The sequence below is a fragment of the Tachysurus fulvidraco genome, chromosome 23 (genome assembly GCF_022655615.1).
Source record: "Tachysurus fulvidraco isolate hzauxx_2018 chromosome 23, HZAU_PFXX_2.0, whole genome shotgun sequence".
NCBI lineage: Eukaryota > Metazoa > Chordata > Actinopteri > Siluriformes > Bagridae > Tachysurus > Tachysurus fulvidraco.
Window position 1 is genome coordinate 4,373,810 of NC_062540.1, and position 23,690 is coordinate 4,397,499.

The 23,690-nt window shown below is 39.3% G+C and overlaps 1 protein-coding gene across 1 annotated transcript; it reads left to right on the forward strand.

Annotated features, from left to right (window-relative positions):
• The first annotated feature begins 637 nt into the window (after positions 1-637).
• Positions 638-23,300, forward strand: c1qtnf12 (C1q and TNF related 12). Its single transcript, XM_027144647.2, has 8 exons — positions 638-1,760; positions 13,179-13,280; positions 13,428-13,539; positions 14,705-14,886; positions 17,775-17,883; positions 19,066-19,159; positions 21,884-21,962; positions 22,054-23,300. The coding sequence occupies exons 1-8, from the start codon at positions 1,587-1,589 to the stop codon at positions 22,150-22,152; spliced, it is 951 nt and encodes a 316-aa protein (XP_027000448.2). The 5' UTR covers positions 638-1,586; the 3' UTR covers positions 22,153-23,300.
• The last annotated feature ends 390 nt before the right edge of the window (positions 23,301-23,690 follow it).

The window sequence follows — 23,690 nt, forward strand, 5'->3', positions numbered from 1 at the left end:
ACTTGCTTTGGCATAAAATGGAATAAAACCTTTCCAGAGTGCTGTTAAAGGAAAATAATCAACTTCAGGCTAGAAACATCCCATCACACTAACCCGAGTGTTTTGTTCCTTACTTATGACCCAGTTCAGGGAAGCAGCTCATCAGAGTCATCTGTCATTAAGCTGAAGAAATCTGAATAAAATGTGATGAAATGAAATGAATGGTTGAAGCGTTTTAATAATGCTTTATGATGCTGGTACAAGCATTACATTTATATTGCATATATTAATTAAGTACATGCAATTCATTCAACTAAGACAGAATACATTCTAAGCTGGTAGTAGAGCTGTTATAGATTTTTTGGGCATTTTTCTCACAGCCCTATCGGTATTTTTTGTATTTTGATCACTAGTTTGTATTTAGAACACTACTCTACAGTAAAACAGCACACACTTACACATACTCATCCCCCGAAGCCCTTCAAGTAGCTCTAAGAAGCTCACATGAACATTTTATTTGTGAGATAAAACAGGCCAGTGAAACAAGAAGGCCTGCCAATTTTACTGAAGAGGAGAAGAGAGCAAGGGGAATCAGAAAAGAGAGGGAGGAGAAAGAGAGAGAGAGAGAGAGAGGAGGGGAGTGAGAGAGAGAGCGCTGAGTGATAAACTCTGCTGTGAGCCCTCCTGTATGCTTCAGTCAGGAAGATTGGGGAGTGTAGTTGTGCATGAGATTGGAAAAAGCAAGTGTGTCGAAACAAGCAGGCACAGAGCAGGCAGGACCCACCACGCAGCCCAGACACGGAGGTGTGTGTGCTTGTGGTTTCATACTTGGCTGTTGACTTAGGGGCTTCTGAGTTGAGTGTGCAAGTGGCTACATCGACAAGAAAACAGCAATAGCTGTCTCCACCAAGTCCTTCTCCTTCTTTGTAGCTTGCTTAAAGGTGTCTGTGGGAAAACATTGTTTTTTTCTTCCTTGAAAGAAAACAAAGCTGAAAGAAGGGCAAAGGTCAAGACAACTGGAGTGACCATAACTTCTAACTCCCCAAGGACTTTTTTTTCCATCCACCTTCAGGAGCAGACGACTACACTCACTAGAGAAACTCCAGCTCATCACAACTGTCACCACAGCCTCTGAGCCAGAGAAAGAACAAGAGAATCTGGGGAAGCCACCATTCCAGCCCCCTCCTTCCCTTTTTCTTGGCTCCTGGCCCCTCCTCTACAGGCGCCCCATGGTACCCTCCACCCCCAGTGGGGCAGGAAGCGTGAAAAATCTCACTAATGGGTTTATTTGCTGTCAGACCAGCCGTGATCTGTCACTCCCTAGGACTGCTCTACTTGACACTCCTTAGAGTTGAGTGAGCTTTTCAGCTTAGTGTGAACTTTACTTTTGCTACCTACTGAGACCATCATCACCTCTAGCCTTCCTCCCTAAGAAGGGAGTCCTTGAGTTGAAGTGCCTGTCCCTTTAACCATTTTGCTCCACTGAATCCAAGCATTGTTGGGGAAACTTAAGTTGTCCCCAACAGAGGGTTGTGTGCGCTCCAAAGCGAGGCTTGTTTGAAGGATCTGAAGACTACTTTTACGAGATTTTGACTGGAGAACCAAAGATGCGCCTTTGGCTGCTAGCCGCCTTGGCAGCTCTGCTTTGGAGTCAGTGCACACTCCTGGAAGGGGCTGAGGCCAAAAAAGCGCGCAAAAGGCCAAAAGAGATGCCCCCGCAGCACACAGAGGTGTTCAACACAACACTTTCCAACAGCGAGGAGGAGGATGAGAGCACAAAGGTAAACGTCTCCTGTCTAATTCCTCTGCCTCTTCCTAACCTGTTCTCTCACCTCTTTCTTTGTGTATGGCTCTGATGGAAGTACATCTTCACCTGAAATGAGGAATATATATATATATATATATATATATATATATATATATATATATATATATATATATATATATATATATATATATATTCCCCAACAATTATTTATTTTTACAAGTAGTACCCAGAAAAAAGATCTTTCCTAAATATCCTCTGTAGGTCCTTATTTATCATAAACATGCAGAAACAAAAAATCTGGTTTATTTATGGATGATTTAAAGGTCCAAAAAGTGTCTTTATCGCTAGATAGCCACATTTATCTTGATAACATATTGTAAACATATTGGAAAGAGTACACTGAAACATTTCCTTAAGCAGAGCAAATCTGGAGGACTCATCAGACAGCAGGGAACCCAAGTGATTTATTCTGACCATCATAATCATGTCTGTGAGTAGGGTAAGTGTAGAAGTCTTTGGCTGTTTTACCTCAGAGAAAAAGAAAGGCTACTGTAGAATTCAGGGCTATTCGTGTTACTTTTCCTCCCACGCTTACGAATCAGCCAAGAATATGCCCTTGGAATTAGCCTATAATTGACAGATCGTGGGTTTCAGCCTGTTTGGAGCAGGTGTGTACTGTTTGGATGATAGAGATTGAAACAGAGTGAAAGTGCAATTTACTGTAATGTTTGCAGGTCCAAATGGATGAATGGCTTAGGTATGTGAGGAATGTGCACTTGGGTCGCCCGATCGGTGCATCAATTAGTCCCCATCTACCTCCAGACACCTTACTGATTAAGCCTTCAGTGTGTTAATGAGCTGTGGCCAGCAGCAGCCATAAGAGCTCAAGAGCACAGACCGACACAAATGTATTTTGAAGTTTATTCCACTCCCAAAAATAACATTTTCCAAAGTGAACATGTAAAATATTATGTCAGCATTAACTTTAGTCTGGTTCAGCATTAGTCAGGCGACATGAACGCCCACATGCGGTGACTGAGTTTGAATGCAAGTATGCATGCATATCCTCAGGCTTTACCATGACAAATGTTTTGCCAGTTCAACCCTGTTTATTTATTGCATAAGTATTGTTTAGATATAATGGTTTCCACTGGACCGTTTGCCTCTCTCGGCCCACCCATTGTGTTGGCATTCTCAAATGACTCCCTCTGGCTCGCCGCCTCCATACCAGTACGCTTCATGATTTGTATGCTTCGCTTAGTTTGTTCAAAACAAATGTATTTTTCCCTGAAACTAATAGTGAGATGTCTTGGACTTACACAGTTGATTTTATCAAAGTCATTAGTGGGGTTAATGATTTAGTATATGTGCGCTAGGTTAGGGCGTACCTGATTACTAGCATCTAATTACTGGGACTAAAAAAATAAACAATAAAATTATTATTATTATTATTATTATTATTATTATTATTATTATTATTATTATTATTATTATTATTGTTGTTGTTGTTGTTGTTGTTGCTGTTATTAATAATAATAATAATAATAATAATAATAATAATAATAATAACGTAATATTAAAAAATTAAAATAAAAAATAAATTAATGAGAAAGTAAGTAAATAAATAAATAAATATTTTAAAAAAATTAATTGAATTTTATGTGAATTTTACCCACTAATATAGAGGCAGTAATAATTTTATATTTAACTCAGAAGTCATTTGGATCGGACACCATGAGCTCTGGAGGCTTCACCCAACAATACATTTTCTTCTGATATTAACTTCCTCCACCTTCTCCCCCAATTTCTTCTTCTTCTTCTTCTTCTTCTTCTTCTTCTTCTTCTTCTTCTTCTTCTTCTTCTTCCTCCATCTTCTTGCTGTGGTCCGGTGTAGGCAAGCTGCCATGATGTAATTCCTGGGAAAGTTTAGGTGGGGAGATATTTAAAGACCCTTGGCAGAGCTCTTTCCCAGCCCATTGATTCTGTCATTCTCAGGCCAGCCTGACTCCACTGTGTCTGGGACATCCGATAGGGCGAAAAAAAAAAGAAAAACCAGGGCAGCAGGCCGTGTAAGCCCCTCACAAAGCCTCACAGAAAGGGTCCTGAAAGAGGACACCTAGAAGAGGATTAGCTGCTTTGCCCCTGCCTTGCTTACATTCTTTTCATCTGGTCCCATGCGATCAGGGAATAATGACATAATCACGTTAAGACCCTGTGTTATGCCAGATCGTGTCACTGCCAAACAACATCACCTGGGCTATGGATTCGGGGTTAAGTTGATCTCCAGGTTTATGGGCCGAAGATCAATTTCAGAGATTTAAAGCATGTTAAAAGGCATTAAAGGAAAATATGTCAAATCTTTATACGATTTATAATCGTACTTACTAGTTAAAATAAGTAAACAGAAGTAAGCTCTCTCGTTTTCCAGCTCGCTTATTCTTCTGAATGTTTGTACTTAACCTCTGTGTTCATGCCAAAGGCATAATTAACATTGGCACGTTCTGGAAATATGAATGTGAACTTGGCTTATGTGTCATTTTATCTCATATCATGCAGGAATTGTTTCAAATTAATAAAACAATGTCTTCTAATCTAGAATCAATATAAGCTTTATTGTCAGAGGCACCTTATTAGTTTACATCTTCTCATGGATGCTGCTGCAGAAAATAAAGGATAAATAATAACAAATATGACAAAAAAATATATGACAAAAATCAACATTAAGTAAGTTGTTACTGCCATATTTAACATTTTAAATTTGCATTTTTAAGTTTGGCTTAATTTGGCTGAGGGGGCACGGTGGCTTAGTGGTTAGCACGTTTGCCTCACACCCACCAGGGTTGGGGGTTCGATTCCCACCTCCGCCTTATGTGTGTGGAGTTTGCATGTTCTCCCTGTGCCTCGGGGGTTTCCTCCGGGTATTCCGGTTTCCTCCCCCGGTCCAAAGACATGCATGGTAGGTTGATTGGCATCTCTGGAAAATTGTCTGTAGTGTGTGAGTGTGTGAGTGAATGAGAGTGTGTGTGTGTGTGTGTGTGTGTGTGTGTGCCCTGCGATGGGTTGGCACTCTGTCCAGGGTGTATCCTGCCTTGATGCCCTATGACGCCTGAGATAGGCACAGGCTCCCCGTGACCTGAGTAGTTTGGATAAGCAGTAGAAAATGAATGAATAAATGAATAAATTTGGCTGACATTTTTATCCAAAGTGACTCGAGACGTGATTAAAACCAATCATTTAAAGGTCTTTCTCAAGCCCCAACAGCAGCAGCTCCTCCATGAGTAGCTCAGTACCCCAAACCACTGAGTCACCAAGTGAAGAACTCCAGAGCTATCATTGAACAACCCTATGGAAAAAATGAATCGCCATCATCAAAGGTGCTTCCCAAAATCAGGGCAGCCATCAAAATACTTAGGTCTCTGTGACGCAAAGTGTTGGCATAAACGATCCATTTGACCTACCACAGATAAAAAAGGAGGAAAAAGAGCAGCCACTCCAGCCTCCATCTCTGCACTGTAATTTGTGTACAAAAGCAGGTGTGATGCTCCGATCTTCCTCTTCTCAGTCTTGTTGAAGGAGGTGGGTTGAATAATTCTACAGAGCTCATAATAGGCCTTGTGGTTGTTACTCTTCACATGTCTTCACTAGCAAAGGAATGCGCACTCGATATACGCTCGCTCGCACACAAAAATATCTATACAATGTTTACACTGCCAAGAGATTAAAAACAACACGGGGCCCCAGCTAACCTCAGCTCGGATCTCTGTCCGTGGAAAGTTTCCCAGCCATTCTTGACACATACTGTACACGGCGGTATGTTTTGTAAACGTGTGCTAGATGGCGGTGTAAATTAGATACAGCCGTCTTTGTTGTCACTGATTTAATGACCCATGGGCCTAATGGGCGCCTCTCCAACTTTCCTCTCGAGTAATAACACAGCAGTTAACTGTTTCACTGTGTATGTAAAGATGTGATGAAAGGAACTTTATGGCATCTGCCAAACAAATATTTCACCAAACACAAAAGAGCAACATCTATATTTGTCCGTCCGGAGCATATTAGCTGTCAAACCTTAGGCAAGAAGAAGAGATGACATGAAATAATGAAAACTACATGGTACCTGTTCGGTGAAAGCCTTTGAAAACGTGGCCTCCTGTTTGACATGCAGTGAAATGATCATTTTTCTTTTGTATCTCCACACTGGATCCCAAAGGGCATAATGACTTGGGATCAACCCAGGGTTTAATTGTAGGTACGGCACAGAGGCGTTCCGCCAATGCGCTCGTATAATCGTGATTGTAAATCTGTCCACCAATCCGTAAAAAGCAACGCCGGGAACATGGCATCATTGCGCTTTGTTCATTCACTCACAGTGTACCACTTTTTCTTTTTCTGGGGGCCTCAAGTGGGGTCCAATCCTGTGTCCATGCTTACAGAACAGTAACATGGACTTTAACTATTTTTAATTATCACATGATGAACATAAGAAATTGACACATTTCTTTCGACATACTAATTTTTAAGTCGTTTAAGCGCACATGGTAAAAATGTGTATAAGATTGCATGTAAAATGTAGGGTTTTTTTTTCACACCGGAATGGAACAAGGCACTGGAGTGGAATGGTGGCTGAATGGCAAGAGGGAGATGAGCGTAACAGCGAGGACACACGCCAATGATGTCCAAACGCCAAAACAAAGAGAGGCTCCCTTCATTAGATTCAATAGGGATGAAAAAAACCCAAAAGGTTATGCTGTTACATTCTGTGTAAGAAGAGGAAATTACTTTCAGCGATGAAAAGTTGAAAGAGTGAGCAAAACATATTCCATTTCATTCAGCTCACCTTCACAGCTCACATCTACCTGTGTTTTTAATCTCCATCACAGCCACTCAGGATGGACTGGAACGGGAACGGATACGAGACCCTTGAATTGGCTCTGTTAAATTCACACCTCTAGGTGTGAATGCCATGCAGTCTCATTCCACAACCCACAATAAAACAGTTACTGCAGATGATGACTGATGACGACTGATAAAAGTTATCATTCTGTGTTTTTGCCAATTCCTTTAGGAAGTCAAATATCCTAATCCTTATGTGTGCTGGTGATTTGAGTATGTTGTGAATACGAGCAGCAGGAAGAGATTCAAACCCACAACCTTAGGGTTAGTAGTCAAAATCTCTAACCATTAGGTCACGACTTCCTTTTGCAGGCAAAATCAAATTTCTTACAAGAGAACTCTACGGAATATATAACACAATGTTGAACTTTTAAATTTTAAATTTTCTTTCATATTCAAATTTGTATCATAATCGGACGGTAACACAGTTCTCAGATATAAAGCAAAAAGCAACACATCGAAAATGAAGCTTAAAAAATAGCATAGTATAGCCGAATTCACACATTTTGTAAAAACTCACCAGCTGGGAAAGTCGAACGGATCCATGTGTCAGGAATTTAAACGCTTGCTAACTTGCATGAGCAGAAAAAAAACATACAAAACATCTACTTCTGTCTTAAGAACCTCACAAATGGCGTTCATAGGAAATTGGAGTCAAAGGAAGTTGAATGAAAAATTAAATTGTAGTTCTGTTTGGTAATTTTAGATGAGTTTATAACGAGTTTAGTTTTTTTTTTTTTTTTTTGGAAGAGATACACTAGGGATGATCTGGAGCCTAGTCTGGAATACTGGGAGCGAGTTGGGAAAACACCATGAACGGTTCAAAAACCAAGTTTGAGACACCACAGCATTTACTGCCATGTATTTGGGAGTTAAAAGGAAACCTTGGAAAGCTGAAGAAAAAACCCACACGGTAACAACATGTAAAAATCATAGCAGACAATAAACTGAGCTCATGGTAAATCTGATGATAGTTAAATATGGCTACTTTTATGTTATTACGTAATTATTTTCCACAAACTTGATTAGTCAACTAATCATAAAAAAAGAGAGGACAAATGCGAGCATTCAGGAATCTGAGTGCAAGTTTGTGGCTGTTGTTATTTCCCTTTAATTAAACATCCGTCAACCTTTTTTTTTTTTGTAGGAAAGAAACTGTAATCTATAGATCTGGTGACTGTGTACAGTAACTACACTGCATTACAGAACTGAAATTTAGTGATGGCAATCAGTACAGTTTGTTCTGTGGGATATTATAAAGTAGTCAGTCAGAGCTTTTCGCCTTTCTTCACATTTATTGTATACAGTATAAAACACCCATGCGCTCTAAAGGTAAACCTTCAATTTTGTTTTAATTTTATTTTGCTTAAACAATAGACAATAGACCTTGTCACAGAGCAGAGATGCTTGTTTAGATCTCTAATGAACAACGCGACAGTGGCAAGGAAAAACTCCCTGAGACACCATGAGGAACTATTTTCTTGTCACTGTGGTGGTTTTGTCATGGAACACTTCATACACCTAGTTTCTTAACTACTGTATGTAAATGGTTCTGCAATTTCTAGAGCCACCATGGCACATTGACTAAAGCATGTTGAGCATCTCAACCATATATGAATCTTCTTTAAACACGTAGTTGGAAGCATGCAAATTGTTTAGTATTTCTATGCTGTACGATTAGCAGACTTGTTTCAGCACAAAAGTGCAACTATGTCCAGACATAGTGTATCACTGTTGGAGTGGAAGAACTCAAGTGTCCTGTACAAAGCACTTCACTTCACAGATCCTTAACCCAATTGAACATTTTTGGCATGAACTGGAATGCCCAACACCAGTACACGACACCATTGTCGCTCTTGTGGCTGAACAGGCAAATCTCCAGAGCAACATTCCAAATTTTTTAAATAATCTGGAGATATAATCTGGATTTTTTTTTCTCCCAGGAGATCAACTAAGATGAGTGACAAGCAAATGTAAAGTTTAATATGGTATTTCTGAGAGTGTGTTGTGAAAACGAGTGCTAGGATGAAAACAGGGCAGTCTTTATGATTACCTCAGCACTTCTCATGTACAAATGGACGGTATCCAAGCAAAATTATCCAAGGCTGAGTTGAAGACGTTGAGCATCAAAATGCTTCACTGGCCTCATTCTAAAAGTAGACCAACCTCTTGCTTTTTTTCTTCACTTCAGAGAGCTGGGCAGTGCTTTTTCTGGCTTTTTTCCATTTTCCCTGCTGTATATAATAGCTTAGGTTCTATATCTGATATAAATAAATAGGAAACATGACAGTCTGTCTGGTGTAAGGGGCACCCAATTTGTAAAGATTCATTATTTATGCAATATTTAGTCTAGCTTGTGCAGGATGTGCGTGCGTGGGCTTAATTATAGGCTGTAGAAATACGGCCTACACGCCTGTCAGTAAATGCAATGGAAAAAAATTAAGGCCTAATGCATAGTCATGGCACGAATATCTGGAATTATATTAATCATAACCAAGCTGATTGTAATGGCATGGAAATGTAAGCCTAAACAATCATTAAGCCTCTCCACAAAAAGACAGTGCTGCATGGCTGTCGATGGTGGCCACAAAATAGTTTAATGGCTGTGTTTATGTTTGCCGTGGCAGGCAGCCTCTCGTTCCTCCCACTTTTGTTGCTCAAAATAAGCTCATTTTCAAATTTCCTTTAAATGTTAAACAAATACTATGTGGCAGAACTTTGGAGAGGTTTTCAAAAAAAAAATAAAAAATTAAATAAAAAATGCCTGATGTGAAACCATTCTGTTTTAAAGTCGTGTGGAGCCTTGAATTTGACTAAAGTATTCAACGAATGCAGCAAAGAACATACTGAAAAAGGCTTACGTGACAATTATAGCATGTCACAACTTACAGGTACAGTGTTGTTCTTATAAAAATCCAAAACCAAAAGCAACAATTTTCAGTTTCTTCATGCCCAGATACATTTTGTGGTCAAATTATTTCGTAATTGCGTATTTGCAGGTATACACATGTCACTTACTTTCACTACTTAGGCGCTGATTATCTTGAAAAAAAAAAGAAAACAGAGCTAATTACAGTATATTGAACGTGCATCGTGTGCTAGTGTTTCTGTGGTTCGAGCAAAACTATTAGGTATCCAACATCCACATACCATTTGACACCCCTTGACACCCCTACTACATCAGTGTTTTATTCATAGGCTAATAAATTACGAAGCTTTGTGTTTTCCTTTCATCTTCTCTAGATTACTTCTGTGGGAGGCGTATATTATCGAGTAAAATTCTTTCTTTCCACCAGGTCACCCATAATGGAGTATTTGGCAGCCCTGCCCCAAACTGCACTGCTATTTTAACAACCACAAACCCAAATCATCAGAGGAAAAACTAGGTCCATAAAAGAGCGTAGGTGGAGGTATGCTGAGCTACGAGCTCCTTGGCATGATCCATGACAGGCATTTCTCAAAATGTTCACATAATTCAGCGTAGCAGCTTTTTCCACGCTGGTCATGTTGCCGCTTCTGTTTACAAAGAACACTGCATGAGTGCTGTTTCACAAACAAGACAATGAAGATCGCTTCTTGAATTATTTGGAATAAAGACGGTGGTTTGGCACCACCGTCATCATCATCATCATCCTGGTTTTTGAAACCGATCTGTGCTACATTAGGGGAATGGTATCGTTCTTTTTCTTATTATGTGCTGACAATCCTCAGCTTGTTTCTTGACACAGCAATTCTGAGCCTTATTTATTTCCCTCGGGCTATGGAGTGGCAGATTTGCACTTTTACGGTGGTCTCGATTGTTACCACAGACAGAACATGGGAGTGCTGTTACTGTGCGAAATTTTACAAAACTCATGTGCATTGTCTTGTTGCTCACTAATCCCCTGCTTTAAGAGAATTATGGTGTCTCCACATGCACGATATGTGTCTGTTCATTCACAGTGTTTGCCGAGAGCCGGTCACTGTTTCGATGTGGTTTCGTTAAGGTGTTGATGCTTCCATACTTCTGTAGAAAACTAGATGGAAACTTCTTGGATGGAAACAACCTTGTGATAAATTCTAATAAATGAGTGATTTTTTTTTAAAACACGAATAAACTGGTCACTGGACACGCCTTGGATAGGACACCTAGTATCTCCATCATTCACAACTTTTTCCTGCATGCTTTTGTGGGACGAAACCTGAGAACCCAGAGCGAGCCCACATGGATGAGCACTAACTCTGTCTCTCACCTAAAGCTTAATCATTTACAAGTTTTTACACAAGTTATAGAATGAGAAATCTTACAATTTATTTTAATAAACAGAAATTTGATCAAAATCTGACCTTCATTGTTCATTTTCATCTACCGGCTAAGTTATTTATACACTAAATATATGGCTAGCTTAAGCTACTTTCCTTAGCAATCTTATGCAATCCTACTCCTATTTGCATTCAGGCATCATTCCAGGAAATGGAACAATGAGGAACCAATTACCTTTGTGGGAAGGATCTGAAGAATTACTCTTGGCCTTAACAATATATTTACAATTGACTGCGCCTGTCTGTCTTTTTCATGTCTCAGGGCTCCTGAGGCACAACACAAACACAAAGACGTCCAACACGCAAGAAGCTCGTGTTCTACTTAAGTTGTTTATTTTGTCTGCTGTCACAAGAAAAACGAGAGAGAGAGAGAAAAAACCTTGCCCAACCAAAACCAAAATACAAGCCCCTTTCATACCAGAATATTTGAGATTAAAAACAAAACAAAACAAGGGTTTACTTTGTCGTTGCATAAGAAAATGTCTTTCTGCAATGAAAAATGGCATGTTAGTTTAACAGATAAGTGATCCATGTCAGGCTGCCAAACCCAAACAAATTCCATTTCAGACACCTCACCTCTAAGACTCTGCTCTGCCTTCACTTTTATCTCCATGACAGTCACTTGACTTTTAGGGAAGAGAGTAAATCCATTGTTGTAGGTGTTAGAGTTTAGTTCTTTTGTATAGATTGTTTTTGTTTGGATTGTTCTATGAATTTGGTTCAAACTGTTTAAAACAACTGGATGACTGAGTTGGTCATTTGCAACCAACGCCACATCATTCCAAAGAAAATCTACTGAAGGCAGTCCTGCCACTGCAGTGTGGTTCCTTTTTGTTCATATTTTACTTGTGTCTCCAGTCAATATAATGATAATAATAATAATAATAATAATAATAATAATAATAATAATAATAATAATAATAATAATAATACTTAATTAATGGAATTATTCACTTGGGTAAATATAAATGTAGTGATACTACTAGTTAATATGTCCTCTAGTAAAAAATCTACCTGGATAACTAATCCAAAAATGGATACTAATAAAGGTCGTGTTAGCTGACTACTTAGTCAAATGCTTAGGGTTTCAGTAGCTTGCTAGGTTCAGTCACTAACCAGCTAGCTCATGTTAATTTATACAGATATCTAATTAGCTATCTATCTTAATGAGCAAGTGTTACCTGCTCAACAGGCAATAACTCTTAAATGACATTTAAATTTAATACAAAACTTACACAGAGTAAAACAACAAACAAAAGATCTAGCTAGCTAGTGTAGGCCACTCAGCTAGCTAAATGTTTACTAGCACATGTTTTTGCAGGTTGGATGCTGTGAAATGTCCATATCTCCATCGGATTATGCTATAATCGAGAGTTTGTCATCAAGTTTGGATTTAGATTATTTGCAAAATGTGTGCATTATATCAGATTTGTCAAGATTATCAAGATTTGATAACCACAATATGAGTGAATGTGAGATGAGATGAGACGAACCTTAACCCTTGGACCTAATCCTAAAACCTAGACCCCAACCCTAGACACTAACCTGATACAACACTAATTCCAATCCTATACCTAAGCCTAGACACTAATCCTTACCTCATCCCTAGACCTTAACCCTAGACTTTATTTACATTGTGACTTATAACATCTATTATGGAGGTCGTGGTGTCTGATGTATCACCTGGGCAATATCCATAAAACAGGACCATGCTTAATATGTGGTAGCTTAACATGCCACAAAACCACTTCATTCAGTTTAATGGAAAGGAAAAGAAAAAAGAAAAAACAATATGAAGAAAGAAAGAGAGAGAGAGAGAGAGAGAGAGAGAGAGAGAGAGAGAGAGAGAGAGAGAGAGAGAGAGAGAGAGAGGGAGAGAGAGAGAACAACCTGCATTGATGTCTGGCACCATTTAATAGTATCTTTAGGCAAGATTTTTCAGTGATGGTTTGTAAGCAGAAATTATGGCTCATTGGATTTAGTGACAATACTCTACACCAAATGCCAAGTGGAGAACGATTCCAGTTTAACATGTCTGATAAATCACATAATTAGTGCAGTCTTCCAAGGCTCATTGAAGAGGAAAATAAAAATAAAATGTGTGAACACAGGCAGAGTGATCAATGATACGTGTAACCAAAGCCAAGTCTACAATCTCGAGCAAAGTCTTGCATGCTTATACGCTTACAAAGGAAACAACATATATAAATATATATTTGAAATTCTATTTATTCAGGTCACAGAGAGCCAAAGAGTAGACCCACATGGATCATGGATGGATTTTGTAAAGAGGCCTGTTGGCAACCCAGCAAAATGCCGGAGAAGGAAGCGACCTCTGGTATTGAATCTCAAATCATACTGTGTCACTCATCAATTTCTAATCTGATTTGATTTGCTTTCTGATCTGATGTTATGATATATTATGTCATGTTGTGACATGTCTTATGACCTTTGAGTTAGAGATTAAGAGTATGTTATGTTTCAGCCGGGACCTCAGGGACCTCCTGGCCCTCCAGGACCTCAGGGTCCACCAGGGGCCCCTGGTGCAGAGGTCACTCAAGAGGTTTTGTTGAAGGAATTTAAAGAAATGATCAAAGGTGTGTTCTAATAGACACACACACACACACACACACACACACACACACACACACACACACACACACACACACACACACACACACACACACACACACACACACCTTAAAACCACCCCATCTGCATATGTTAGAAATCTCAGCACCTGTGATTGGACGAGATGCTTCTCATGAACCTAAGACATAAAGCTTTTAAAAATCTGCACATGCTACCCATATGGGTTTCTAAAAAAGTCTGATCTGCCGAACGACGCCATTCACGCGGCTGTGGTTTTCCAATGCCTTCACTTTCACACATTCTCACACATGCTCTCCAAAAGCCACTGTAGAAGGTCTTAGCTTGTGCAACACCACTTAGAGAACCTGTGATTACACACAAGGAGCTTTTCATGGTCTAGAAACTAGCCTGTTAAATTTGTGTATGCTAACCATATGCTTTTTTCTTTTTAAAGACTGATCTGTTGAGTGTTGACAATTTGACACACACAGAGTCTGGGGGTTTTCAGGGTTTTTCACACATTAATAAGCAAATATACACTAGGCTGGGTTTCAAACAGGTTTCCATTAGCACATGTGGAAGATCTTAGCTATTGATCTAGCTTGTTGTGCTTTAAAAGTCTTCCAAGGGTCTTTTTTTGAACTGAGGTATGCTTTGTACAGAATATGGCCATCATAGAGTTAATGTAGGTATTTGTACATCACTCTTAATAAGTACTACACCGCTGCATGTTGACTACTTACTAGAAAGCTATCTTATTTTGAAAATTGCTCGGATATGCTGCCAGCTTAGCTCCAATTTTCTAGCTAATCAATTAATAATAAATAATATAAAAAAAGTTTTAAAAAGTAGCTACTATCTGAAAATGAAAATATCCCAGCTGCTAAAATGTTGCTAAGCTAATAACATTGCTTCTTGCAACTAGCTAATCACTCAACACTGGATAACCCAAAGAAGATGATTGAAAGTATATAAATAAATTCATTCAGCCACATTAATCATCCCACTATTCAATAAAATATAATCTCGACAACTATTAAAAATGATTTCAAAACTATTAGCTGCAAAGAGATGTTTTAATTCTGCTCTCTCTGGTTGTTATTGTAGCGTGACTGAATCATGTCTGAAATGGTGTCTGATTGACACTTTTGGTGTGTTGTGTTCATTCAGAAGCCACAGAGAGAAGATCGATGGTGGACAAGGTAAGCGGGCAGAGCCAGCTGCCTACAACTCTGCTGGCACTGGAAGGTGTGGCGTCATACAGGAGGATCGAAGAAGCCTTCCACTGTAAGCTCAGAGGTCCTGTCGTGGTAGAGAAGAAGACACTGACTGAGCTGCAGAACTTCCAGACAGTAAGCGTTATGAAAATCTCTTTTATGGGGAACGAATTTAGGGAGAATTGATGCAAAGGTTTTTTTAATAATTGAATATTATTTGGAGGTGACATGCAAAGATGGGTGAATAATGATACAGCCAACAGCATTGTCAACAGCATTGTCTGAAAATATCATATAAAGGTGAGGGTGCTAATGATAACATGATGTCGCTTTTACTGATAGGCAGTAGTGTTTTTTTTCCCCCCAACATCTATCCTCACCCTGTCTGTTTTTCTTTCTGCGTCCACTGTTTTATGTCTTATCTTCCCTCGTTGTGCATTACCTCATCACAAGAGCTTTAATCACTCGTAATCATATCTCCATTTCACTCTATTCTTTAATGCCATGAAAGGAACATATGCATAAAAACAAAAACAGGTGGGCTGAAGTAAAATCACAGGCAGCCTTTGGTTTATGAGCCTGCTGTTTGTGTGTGGAGAACATAATGTGTAAATCAATAAGAGAGAAAGAGAGAGGGAGAGAGAGAGAGAGAGAGAGAGAGAGAGAGAGAGAGAGAGAGAGAGAGAGAGAGAGAGGAGCAGAGAATATCTAATGATAATGTAATAATAATGGATGCAGTTTAACATCATACCCTGAAAAGCACTCAGTGGACCTAAGTAATAGCTCATTTAAGCACTGATGTTGGTGACGACGACTTGTTTTTGGACAAATTCCAGGCTTTTGTGAACCTCTTTGATTTTGATCCAAGTTCCACTTAAAATGAAGGGCATAAGTTTTCACCCCCCTTGAACTTTTCCACAATTTGTAGTGGTACAAGCTGAAACTGGAATGGCTCAAATGGGCTTAATTGGGGCATCATGTGTCATGAATCAACACAAAAGAACCCAAAATTTGGGAAAATTCTTCAAATTAAAACATAAAAGTTTGATTAGATCAAGTGGTTTGAATCCGCTTAATTAACAATGATGCAATCAAAAACAGTGATTACAGTAGATAGATAGATAGATAGATAGATAGATAGATAGATAGATAGATAGATAGATAGATAGATAGATAGATAGATACCTGCTTTATTGATAATGGAAATTCATGCATCCAGTAGCAACATACAGAGAAATATGGTTAATAAATACGGATGTATGAATACATCTGTTCCTGAAGATTTTTAGAGTACCTTGAAAACCGTGGTGCTCTCCAAACAATCCAACAAATTCCAGGAAAAGTGAAACATTTTCTCAGAACACAACAAGTTAAAGGGGGCATTAGTCAGAAAACCAATCTAAAGGCCAATTCTTAACAAAATGCTACCATCAACATGCTTTTCTATGGGGATGGAGTTCTCATGGTAATAAGACGTCTCGGGTTTCCGCCAAACAAAGAGATTGGGTCTTTGACTCTTCAAACCAAACAGGATGTTGTATGTCTTTCCTTGGCTGTGTCTGTTCCTTTCTTCTCGAGAATCTTCTATTGCCGATCTTTATTCTGTGACCAAAACATATTTTTAATTTTTTTATGATCACTGGTTGCACCAGATCTAGGAATTTTACAGCAATGGGGTGAATATTTATGCACTAATAATTTTGCAATCGAAATATTAATTTTTCCTTGCAATTTAATATTTTGGGATATTTTGTGTAGATTATTGAGTCTTTTTTTATTCCAGACTTTTACAGAACAAGATATGGGAATATGGTGAATATTTACGCATGTAATATTTATTCAAGCCCTGCAGTCGTGTCCTCATCGTTACACAGTTCTGTAAACTACGTGCCACATTTGGGAGCAGCGTGTCTCAGTGTGAATAGCTCTTGTCGTCTGGATTAGCCAATCATCCAGACAGGAGCAAACCTGAGCCTCTGACAGTCCTCCTACTGAAAAATATCTCCTTTTCCAAATGTGCCACATTGCCTTCTTGGCACTGTACAAAAAGGTACACTGTTTGGGACTTGGACCAGGGAGCGGTAGGGATAAAAAAATAGATTCTGTTTGAAATGGCACACTGCTTCAGGGAAGAGCTATGTCTTGTGACATTCTGACGCGCCTGGTGCTGGGAAGTGAGACGCTGGCATATAAGGGAGCGTCAGGGAGAAAAAAAAGCCTTTGTAATCTGTGAAGTGGCCTTTGCACTAGGAATGAAAAAAACCCAGGGCTTTGATGAATGTAGACAAGATTCCCCAATAAAAGGCTGCGGTGCCAAGCATGCCACCGCTAAAACAGCATCAAAGTTTAAAGGTGCATGATTTCTTACCAGTAATAGAATGTGCACTCAGCTGGAACGTTGTTATAAATTGTGTAGAAGAACGGCTGGTTTTAGACCTTTCTCAAAGCAATCAATCAGGATCGTATTTTATTTTTAAGAATGCATTGTAAATGTTAATTTCAAGTCTTTCGTGTCATAAAAGAATTACACGATAAAAGTCCAATTAAATGCTATTATTTGAGTTTATTTTCTGTCATGACAAAAGTACAAAATCATTCTGATAGATTCGGAAGGCGTAATACAGAATAATGCGGCCTGGCATGACCGCCCCATACAGCGATGATCAAAAACAGGAATGGAGGCGTCTTGGCAGAATACGAAATATTTCTGAACCCTTAACGTCTCCCTGCTCCCAAACCGAACTCGATTTATTTCGTAACAGTATGTGGGCTTATTATATTGCAGTGTATTAAACTGCCTAAAAAAAAAAAGACATTCTCAAAACATTTCATAGTTTGGAATGCTACTCAAAAGACACAACATTTTCTCTGCAGGGGTCTTTTTTGCAAGTGTATTTGTTAAGCCGCATAGGTTATATGATAAATAAATAAATAAATAAATAAATGCAAAATTGACCTTGGTATTTTGGTGTCTGGCAAATGCTTGTCATGCTCAGTAATTCTCACTTGCTTCTTACCTTCAGCCTCCTGCCAAAGGTGCCTTTCTCAGAGGAACAGGGATGGATCAGTCCACTGGTCGATTTACAGCACCCATCACCGGAATTTATCAGTTCTCTGCCAACGTCCATATTGGTAAGACGATCACATAAATCTTAGCTTTTTAATGCTTGGAAATAGTTCTGTGTATCCATTAGATACAATACTGTAGCAAGCAAACAACAGATACTGCAGTCAAGCTGTCAAGCTGTTCTGAAATGACTGTAATGGAGACCTAATTGTATAAAGAAGACTTATAAAGAAGCATGTAGTCATGTCCAGAGAGATTCTCAGAATAAACCAAGTGTTATGGCTAAGTATTAATATACTCAGTGATATTTGGATATTTTGAGACAATACACCAAATATCTTAACATACTTTATTTTAGTTATTATGAAGAAGATCATGTCTGGAAAATTGTCCGTAATGTGTGATTGTGTGAGTAAATGAGAGTATGTGTGTCCTGCGATGGGTTGGCACTCTGTCCAGGGTGTATTATGAGATAATACAGGCACAGGCTCCCCGTGAACCGAGTAGTTCGGATAAGCGGTAGAAAATGAATGAATGAATGAATGAATGAATGAATGAATGAAGAACATTAAGTGATAGTAAAAGAAGTGATAAGGAAAAGTGATTGTGTGTGTTGTGCCATACCGTGCCATAACTGTTACTATAGAAACGTTACTATAGAAATATACTAGAAAGTAATATAAACTCACAACATTCACTGTTTTGTCCTGTCATAGAAAATAACTGAATGCCCTCTGACCAATCAGAATCACAAATTCAAACACCAGCATGAACAACAGACATTTTTTAGTCATTAATTTTAGGTCACTTTTAATTGTACACTTTGTCATTTTTCTATGTTTGGACCAAATGCCTTAAAGCCTCTCCTGGGGCAAATTTTTCTGCTTCAGGAATTATCTCTCAGTACACGACTATGATAGAATCTCCACCATCATGTGACAAATTTGTAAATATCACCTCGATCCACGCTCAGGCCGTGTTGCGATTCGACTCTGTCTCTGTGTGGTATACAACATTCCCTCAGTTCCCTGGCACTTATCGTCGGTAACACGCCAATACCTTACTGTTTATACTGCTGATGACATTGCAGGCTTTACGCCATGTTTACTTCAGTAAAGGAAAATCAGATTAGTTCTTCTTTTTTTGGTCTTCTCTTTCAGTTTGCCTCACAATGTTTGAATACACTCACAGGAGTCTTCCAGTTGTTTAGCTCCAGGCGTGAAGCTGATTGTGTTTTCTATTTGCAGACCACAGTGAGGTGAAAAGGAGTAAAAACCAACTCAGGGCTCGAGACAACGTGAGAGTCCTAATCTGCATTGAGTCTCTCTGCCATCGATACACGTGAGTGTTCTGGATGCAGAAGGTTCTCCACAGAGGATTAGCAATACTATGAAATTTTTAAAAATTGTGTTATAGTGGGGGACACGGTGGCTTAGTGGTTAGCACGTTCGCCTCACACCTCCAGGGTTGGGGGTTCGATTCCCGCCTCCGCCTTGTGTGTGTGGAGTTTGCATGTTCTCCCCGTGTCTCTGGGTTTTACTCCAGGTACTCCGGTTTCCTCCCCCGGTCCAAAAACATGCATGGTAGGATGATTGGCATGTCTGGAAAATTGTCCGTAGTGTGTGAGTGAATGAGAGTGTGTGTGCCCTGCGATGGGTTGGCACTCCGTCCAGGGTGTATCCTGCCTTGATCCCCGATGACGCCTGAGATAGGCACAGGCTCCCCGTGACCCGAGGTAGTTCGGATAAGCGGTAGAAAATGAATGAGTGAGTGTGTGTTATAGTGGTATAAATGATTAAAACTGTCATAAGGGGGTCTGTGAAAAAAAAAACAGTCATCATGATTCATGTATGTGCAGATCTTCACGGTGGTCCAATTAGAACCATATACTTTGTGTCCTGCCCCCTGTAACTCATCTTTACTGGAACAGCAATAGCAGATTGTTAGCTGCAAGCTTGTACTCTTAGTTAAACAGGATGGAATTTCTAGAATTTCCTTTCTCCGTTCTGCCTTTATTTTGTCACATATACATTACAGCACAGTGAAATTCTTTCTTCACATATCCCAACTTTGAAAGTTTGGGTCAGAGCACAGGGTTAGCCATGATACAGCACCCCTGGGGCAGAGAGGGTTAAGGGCCTTGCTTGAACCCTGATCCTCCTATCAACAACCCAGAGCCTTAACCACTTGAGGGTGTGAGGTTTCTCGAACGTTAACGTATAATATCATTCAAGCTGGTCAATATGTTGTAAGTACACCAACATACACAATCAATCCACAGATACAAAAACAGCTGAAAAATCTATTATACTACATACAAAACTATTTCATGAAGACTTTAAAGGAGTACCTGACCAGTAAATGTGAGAACTCCAGCTCCACACGAATGCATTCAGACAGAGTATCAAATGAAACAAGTCAGGCTGTAGGGAGATGCAGTGCAGTTCATCTGAAAGACGTAATGCATTTGTCTGTATATAATTTCATCAAGTGCGAAAGTAAAACATGTGGCGTGACTCTGCTGCTTTGTGCTAGTACTTTGTTCATAGCCTGGTGTATGATTCCATTATTCCAGCGTTTCTACTGTAAGTAGCGGCATGTCGCTGCTCTTTGTGGACCGTTTTACGATGCTGAAACTCTAAAAATCTGATATGTATAATTGTATATCACATTCAGTGTGATTCTCTTTGGCCCCTATGTTAGTTTTGGTGGTTTGAGCTCTGTCTGTTGTCAGACAATGTCAACTCTGTTAACAAGCCCATGTGGGAGACATCTTTGCTTATAACAGCAATTTTGGTAAGAAAGTCAGTCGCCTGTATAATTTCCCCTCATGTATTTATTACAGCCAAACCCCCGATTTTGACTCTGTTTCCACAGACCGTATCCACATCTTCATAAATTCATGCATGACCCCGCTCGGAGAATACATCATTGGTGATGAAAATTAGTATTTTTCTTCGGGCTCCTCTTGGAATTAAGACCATGTGGTTCTTGTTTAAGTGTTTTGGGCAAGCGAACGCATGTCATAAAAGTCCTCTTTATGAAATCAAACGAAAAAATGATTTTAGCTGAAGAAAAAAAGACACTGAAGGGAAGAGAATCGAGGGTAGATCCAGGCAAATCCCTTAAGGCAGCAGTAATGTTTTTTTTTTTTTTTTTGCTGTTGCTCTAGTTACGCCCTGCGCAAACGCGAAAGAGATGGTTCGTAAACCTGATTACTCTTAGGATGCCAGAATATCTTGAGCCAAAATTTACGGGCTGTAAATTATGTCGTCTGTTCCGGCCTGTGTGGAAGCAGCAAGGCATTTCCTGTGTTAAAATGGAGCAGACCTTTAAAAAAAACCCCAAAATGTCCTTAAACCTTGAGCCAGGTTCAGTACCCTTGGTAACCTTTGACCACTTGGGTAGCACCTTTGACTTTAACAACAGGCTCCTTGGAACAACAGGGGTGGATTCGTGTTGGCAAAAAATCTGACCTGGCTGCTAAAAGATTATTTACTTAAAGGTCTTCTGTCCTTCTCTTATTACAGGATGCAAAGCACACCAGTAACACCAGTGCAGACAGATTACTGCTAAAGAAATGGTCACAAGTCAACTAAGAGTGTATGATGATAGATTGCAACCTGAAAGACAAAAATCTGAAAATTCTGGATTTGTTTGGGTGAAACAGAGCCTGAGAATGTGAGGTACAGTAGTGAAGCACTTTAGAGAGACCGTCAGGAAGATTGATTCACCATGACAAATTCTTCACTTTCCGTCCGAGAGCCGTGGCGAAAATGTGGCAGAGCGGCGCTGCGGATCTTCAGAAGTCAGAGCGTCACTTCTGATTTTCCGTTCCACTTCCATGAGCATGAGCTTAGTTAGAGCCGAAGACTCGAGACGTCCTTCGTAAAAAGATTTCACGCCTTTCTAAACCCTATAACAGCTTCTGTCGGCTTCGACAATTCATCCTGTTGTGTGTTATTGCTTACATCTATTTTTTGTATTTGTTCCTTCTATCTTATATCCATGAAAATCACTTTATTTATTGCTTTCTATTATTAACGCATTGACTTCCATGTGTAGTTCTTTGGAGATGATCGTTGGTTTGGAGAGCAACAGCAAGATATTCACGGTGTACGTTCACGGATTGCTGGAGCTCCAGGTCAGAGTCTAAGCCGGACACATACGGAGTATGCAGGAGTGATCTTAATGATTTAATATTTTTAACCGGTGTTATTGTGTTTTCTCTTCAGGCTGGTCAGTACACTTCTATATTCGTGGATAACGCAGCAGGAGCTTCAATCACGATACAGAACGGCTCGGATTTTATGGGCATGCTGTTGGGGGTATAGCCGCCATTCCCTTTTTCCTCCCGTCTGAGACTGCTTCCTTTTGGACTGCCATCCAACACTGAATCACATAGTGGACAGCCAGAGGCAGCTAATTGCTCTGCAAACGCTTCAGTATGACACGACTGAACCACTGACTGTGGCACATCTGTTTTTACGCCGCCGGTAAAAGACAGTCGGATGCAATTCTTATCACAGCTTGGAATGAAAAGACAATGTGGATCTTTAATTCAGCTGTAGGCATGCAAAAAAAAGTATTTTCATATGTGGCAAAATAACTTTTTTTTGTTTTTTATCTGAGTTTTAAGTATATGATATTGAACAGAATTTATTTTGTGATACTTATATAATCTACAGTAGATGTATAATGAGATATATGATAAGATAAACATTGCTTTGGAATGAAAAATGACTATGAAATGGATTAATTATTTGAGTAAATCGACGGCTATGGTGTAGCAGACGAGGTATTTTTCTCAAAAAGGCGCTGAGTATGGACTCACTGAACCCGACAGAACCTCCTGTTGGCGTTCCCATTTCTAATGTACACACCTCCTGCTTTGTTGACTCCTAACGATCACACAATAGATAACGCAACCATAACAACCTGCACTCGGAAAGCGCATCACGATTGCTTCGTAATGAACATGTTCTCCAGCTTGTGAAAGGGCAGAACCTCGAGGCGATCAAGCTCACCATAAAAAGCAATGATTCTGACTGTGTTTATTCATCATTCCCTGCTTTAAAAACTTCCAGATTTGAGCTAGGATCCCTGGAATGTATGTGGGCACATTTCAACCGGTGTCACCATGACAAATTAGACACATTAGAGAGATTCCTCTTGAACACTTTTCTTGTATTCCCGTATGTCACGACCACGTCAAAAACAACAAGCCTTCTTCATTGTTTTTTTTCCTTCCTGCTCGCTGCGTGCAAGCTGAATTCATTTATTTCATAACAGACAAATATATGAGTTAAATACAATTGTTTAAAGTATTTATGTGAGTATTAGGATATCAATATGAGAGCGATAATAAATAATGTGAATAAAACACCGTTTGTAAGCAGATTTACTCGTCAGGGGGTTGTACTGTACTATAGCATGGAGCTTGAACATTTTTAATTTTCAATAAATGGAAGTAATATTTGTTGATAGTTGATGATGAACTTTGACTTTTATGATGATTAAACTCCCTGGTTTCGCTTTACGTATTTTTTAAATGAAAACTCCACCCTGAAAACTTTGTATTGCGTAAAGCAATTATTTATTAATTGCGGCTGTATTTTTGTTATTCCTGCAAACATTAGTGGTTTTGGACCACCATGCTGATTCTGATTTTTTTTTTTGGGAAAATGAAACCGCCTTTGTTGATTAGCTAATAAAAACGAAAGAATCTGAAAATATGGAGTATGTTGGATGCAAAGCTCCTAAAAATATTGGAGGTAGACACTGCATCATGGCAGAGAATTATCTAGGCTAGTTAGGAAAACTCTGAAAACTCTGACTAGCATGGTGGTATTTACGGTAGGATTAGCATGGG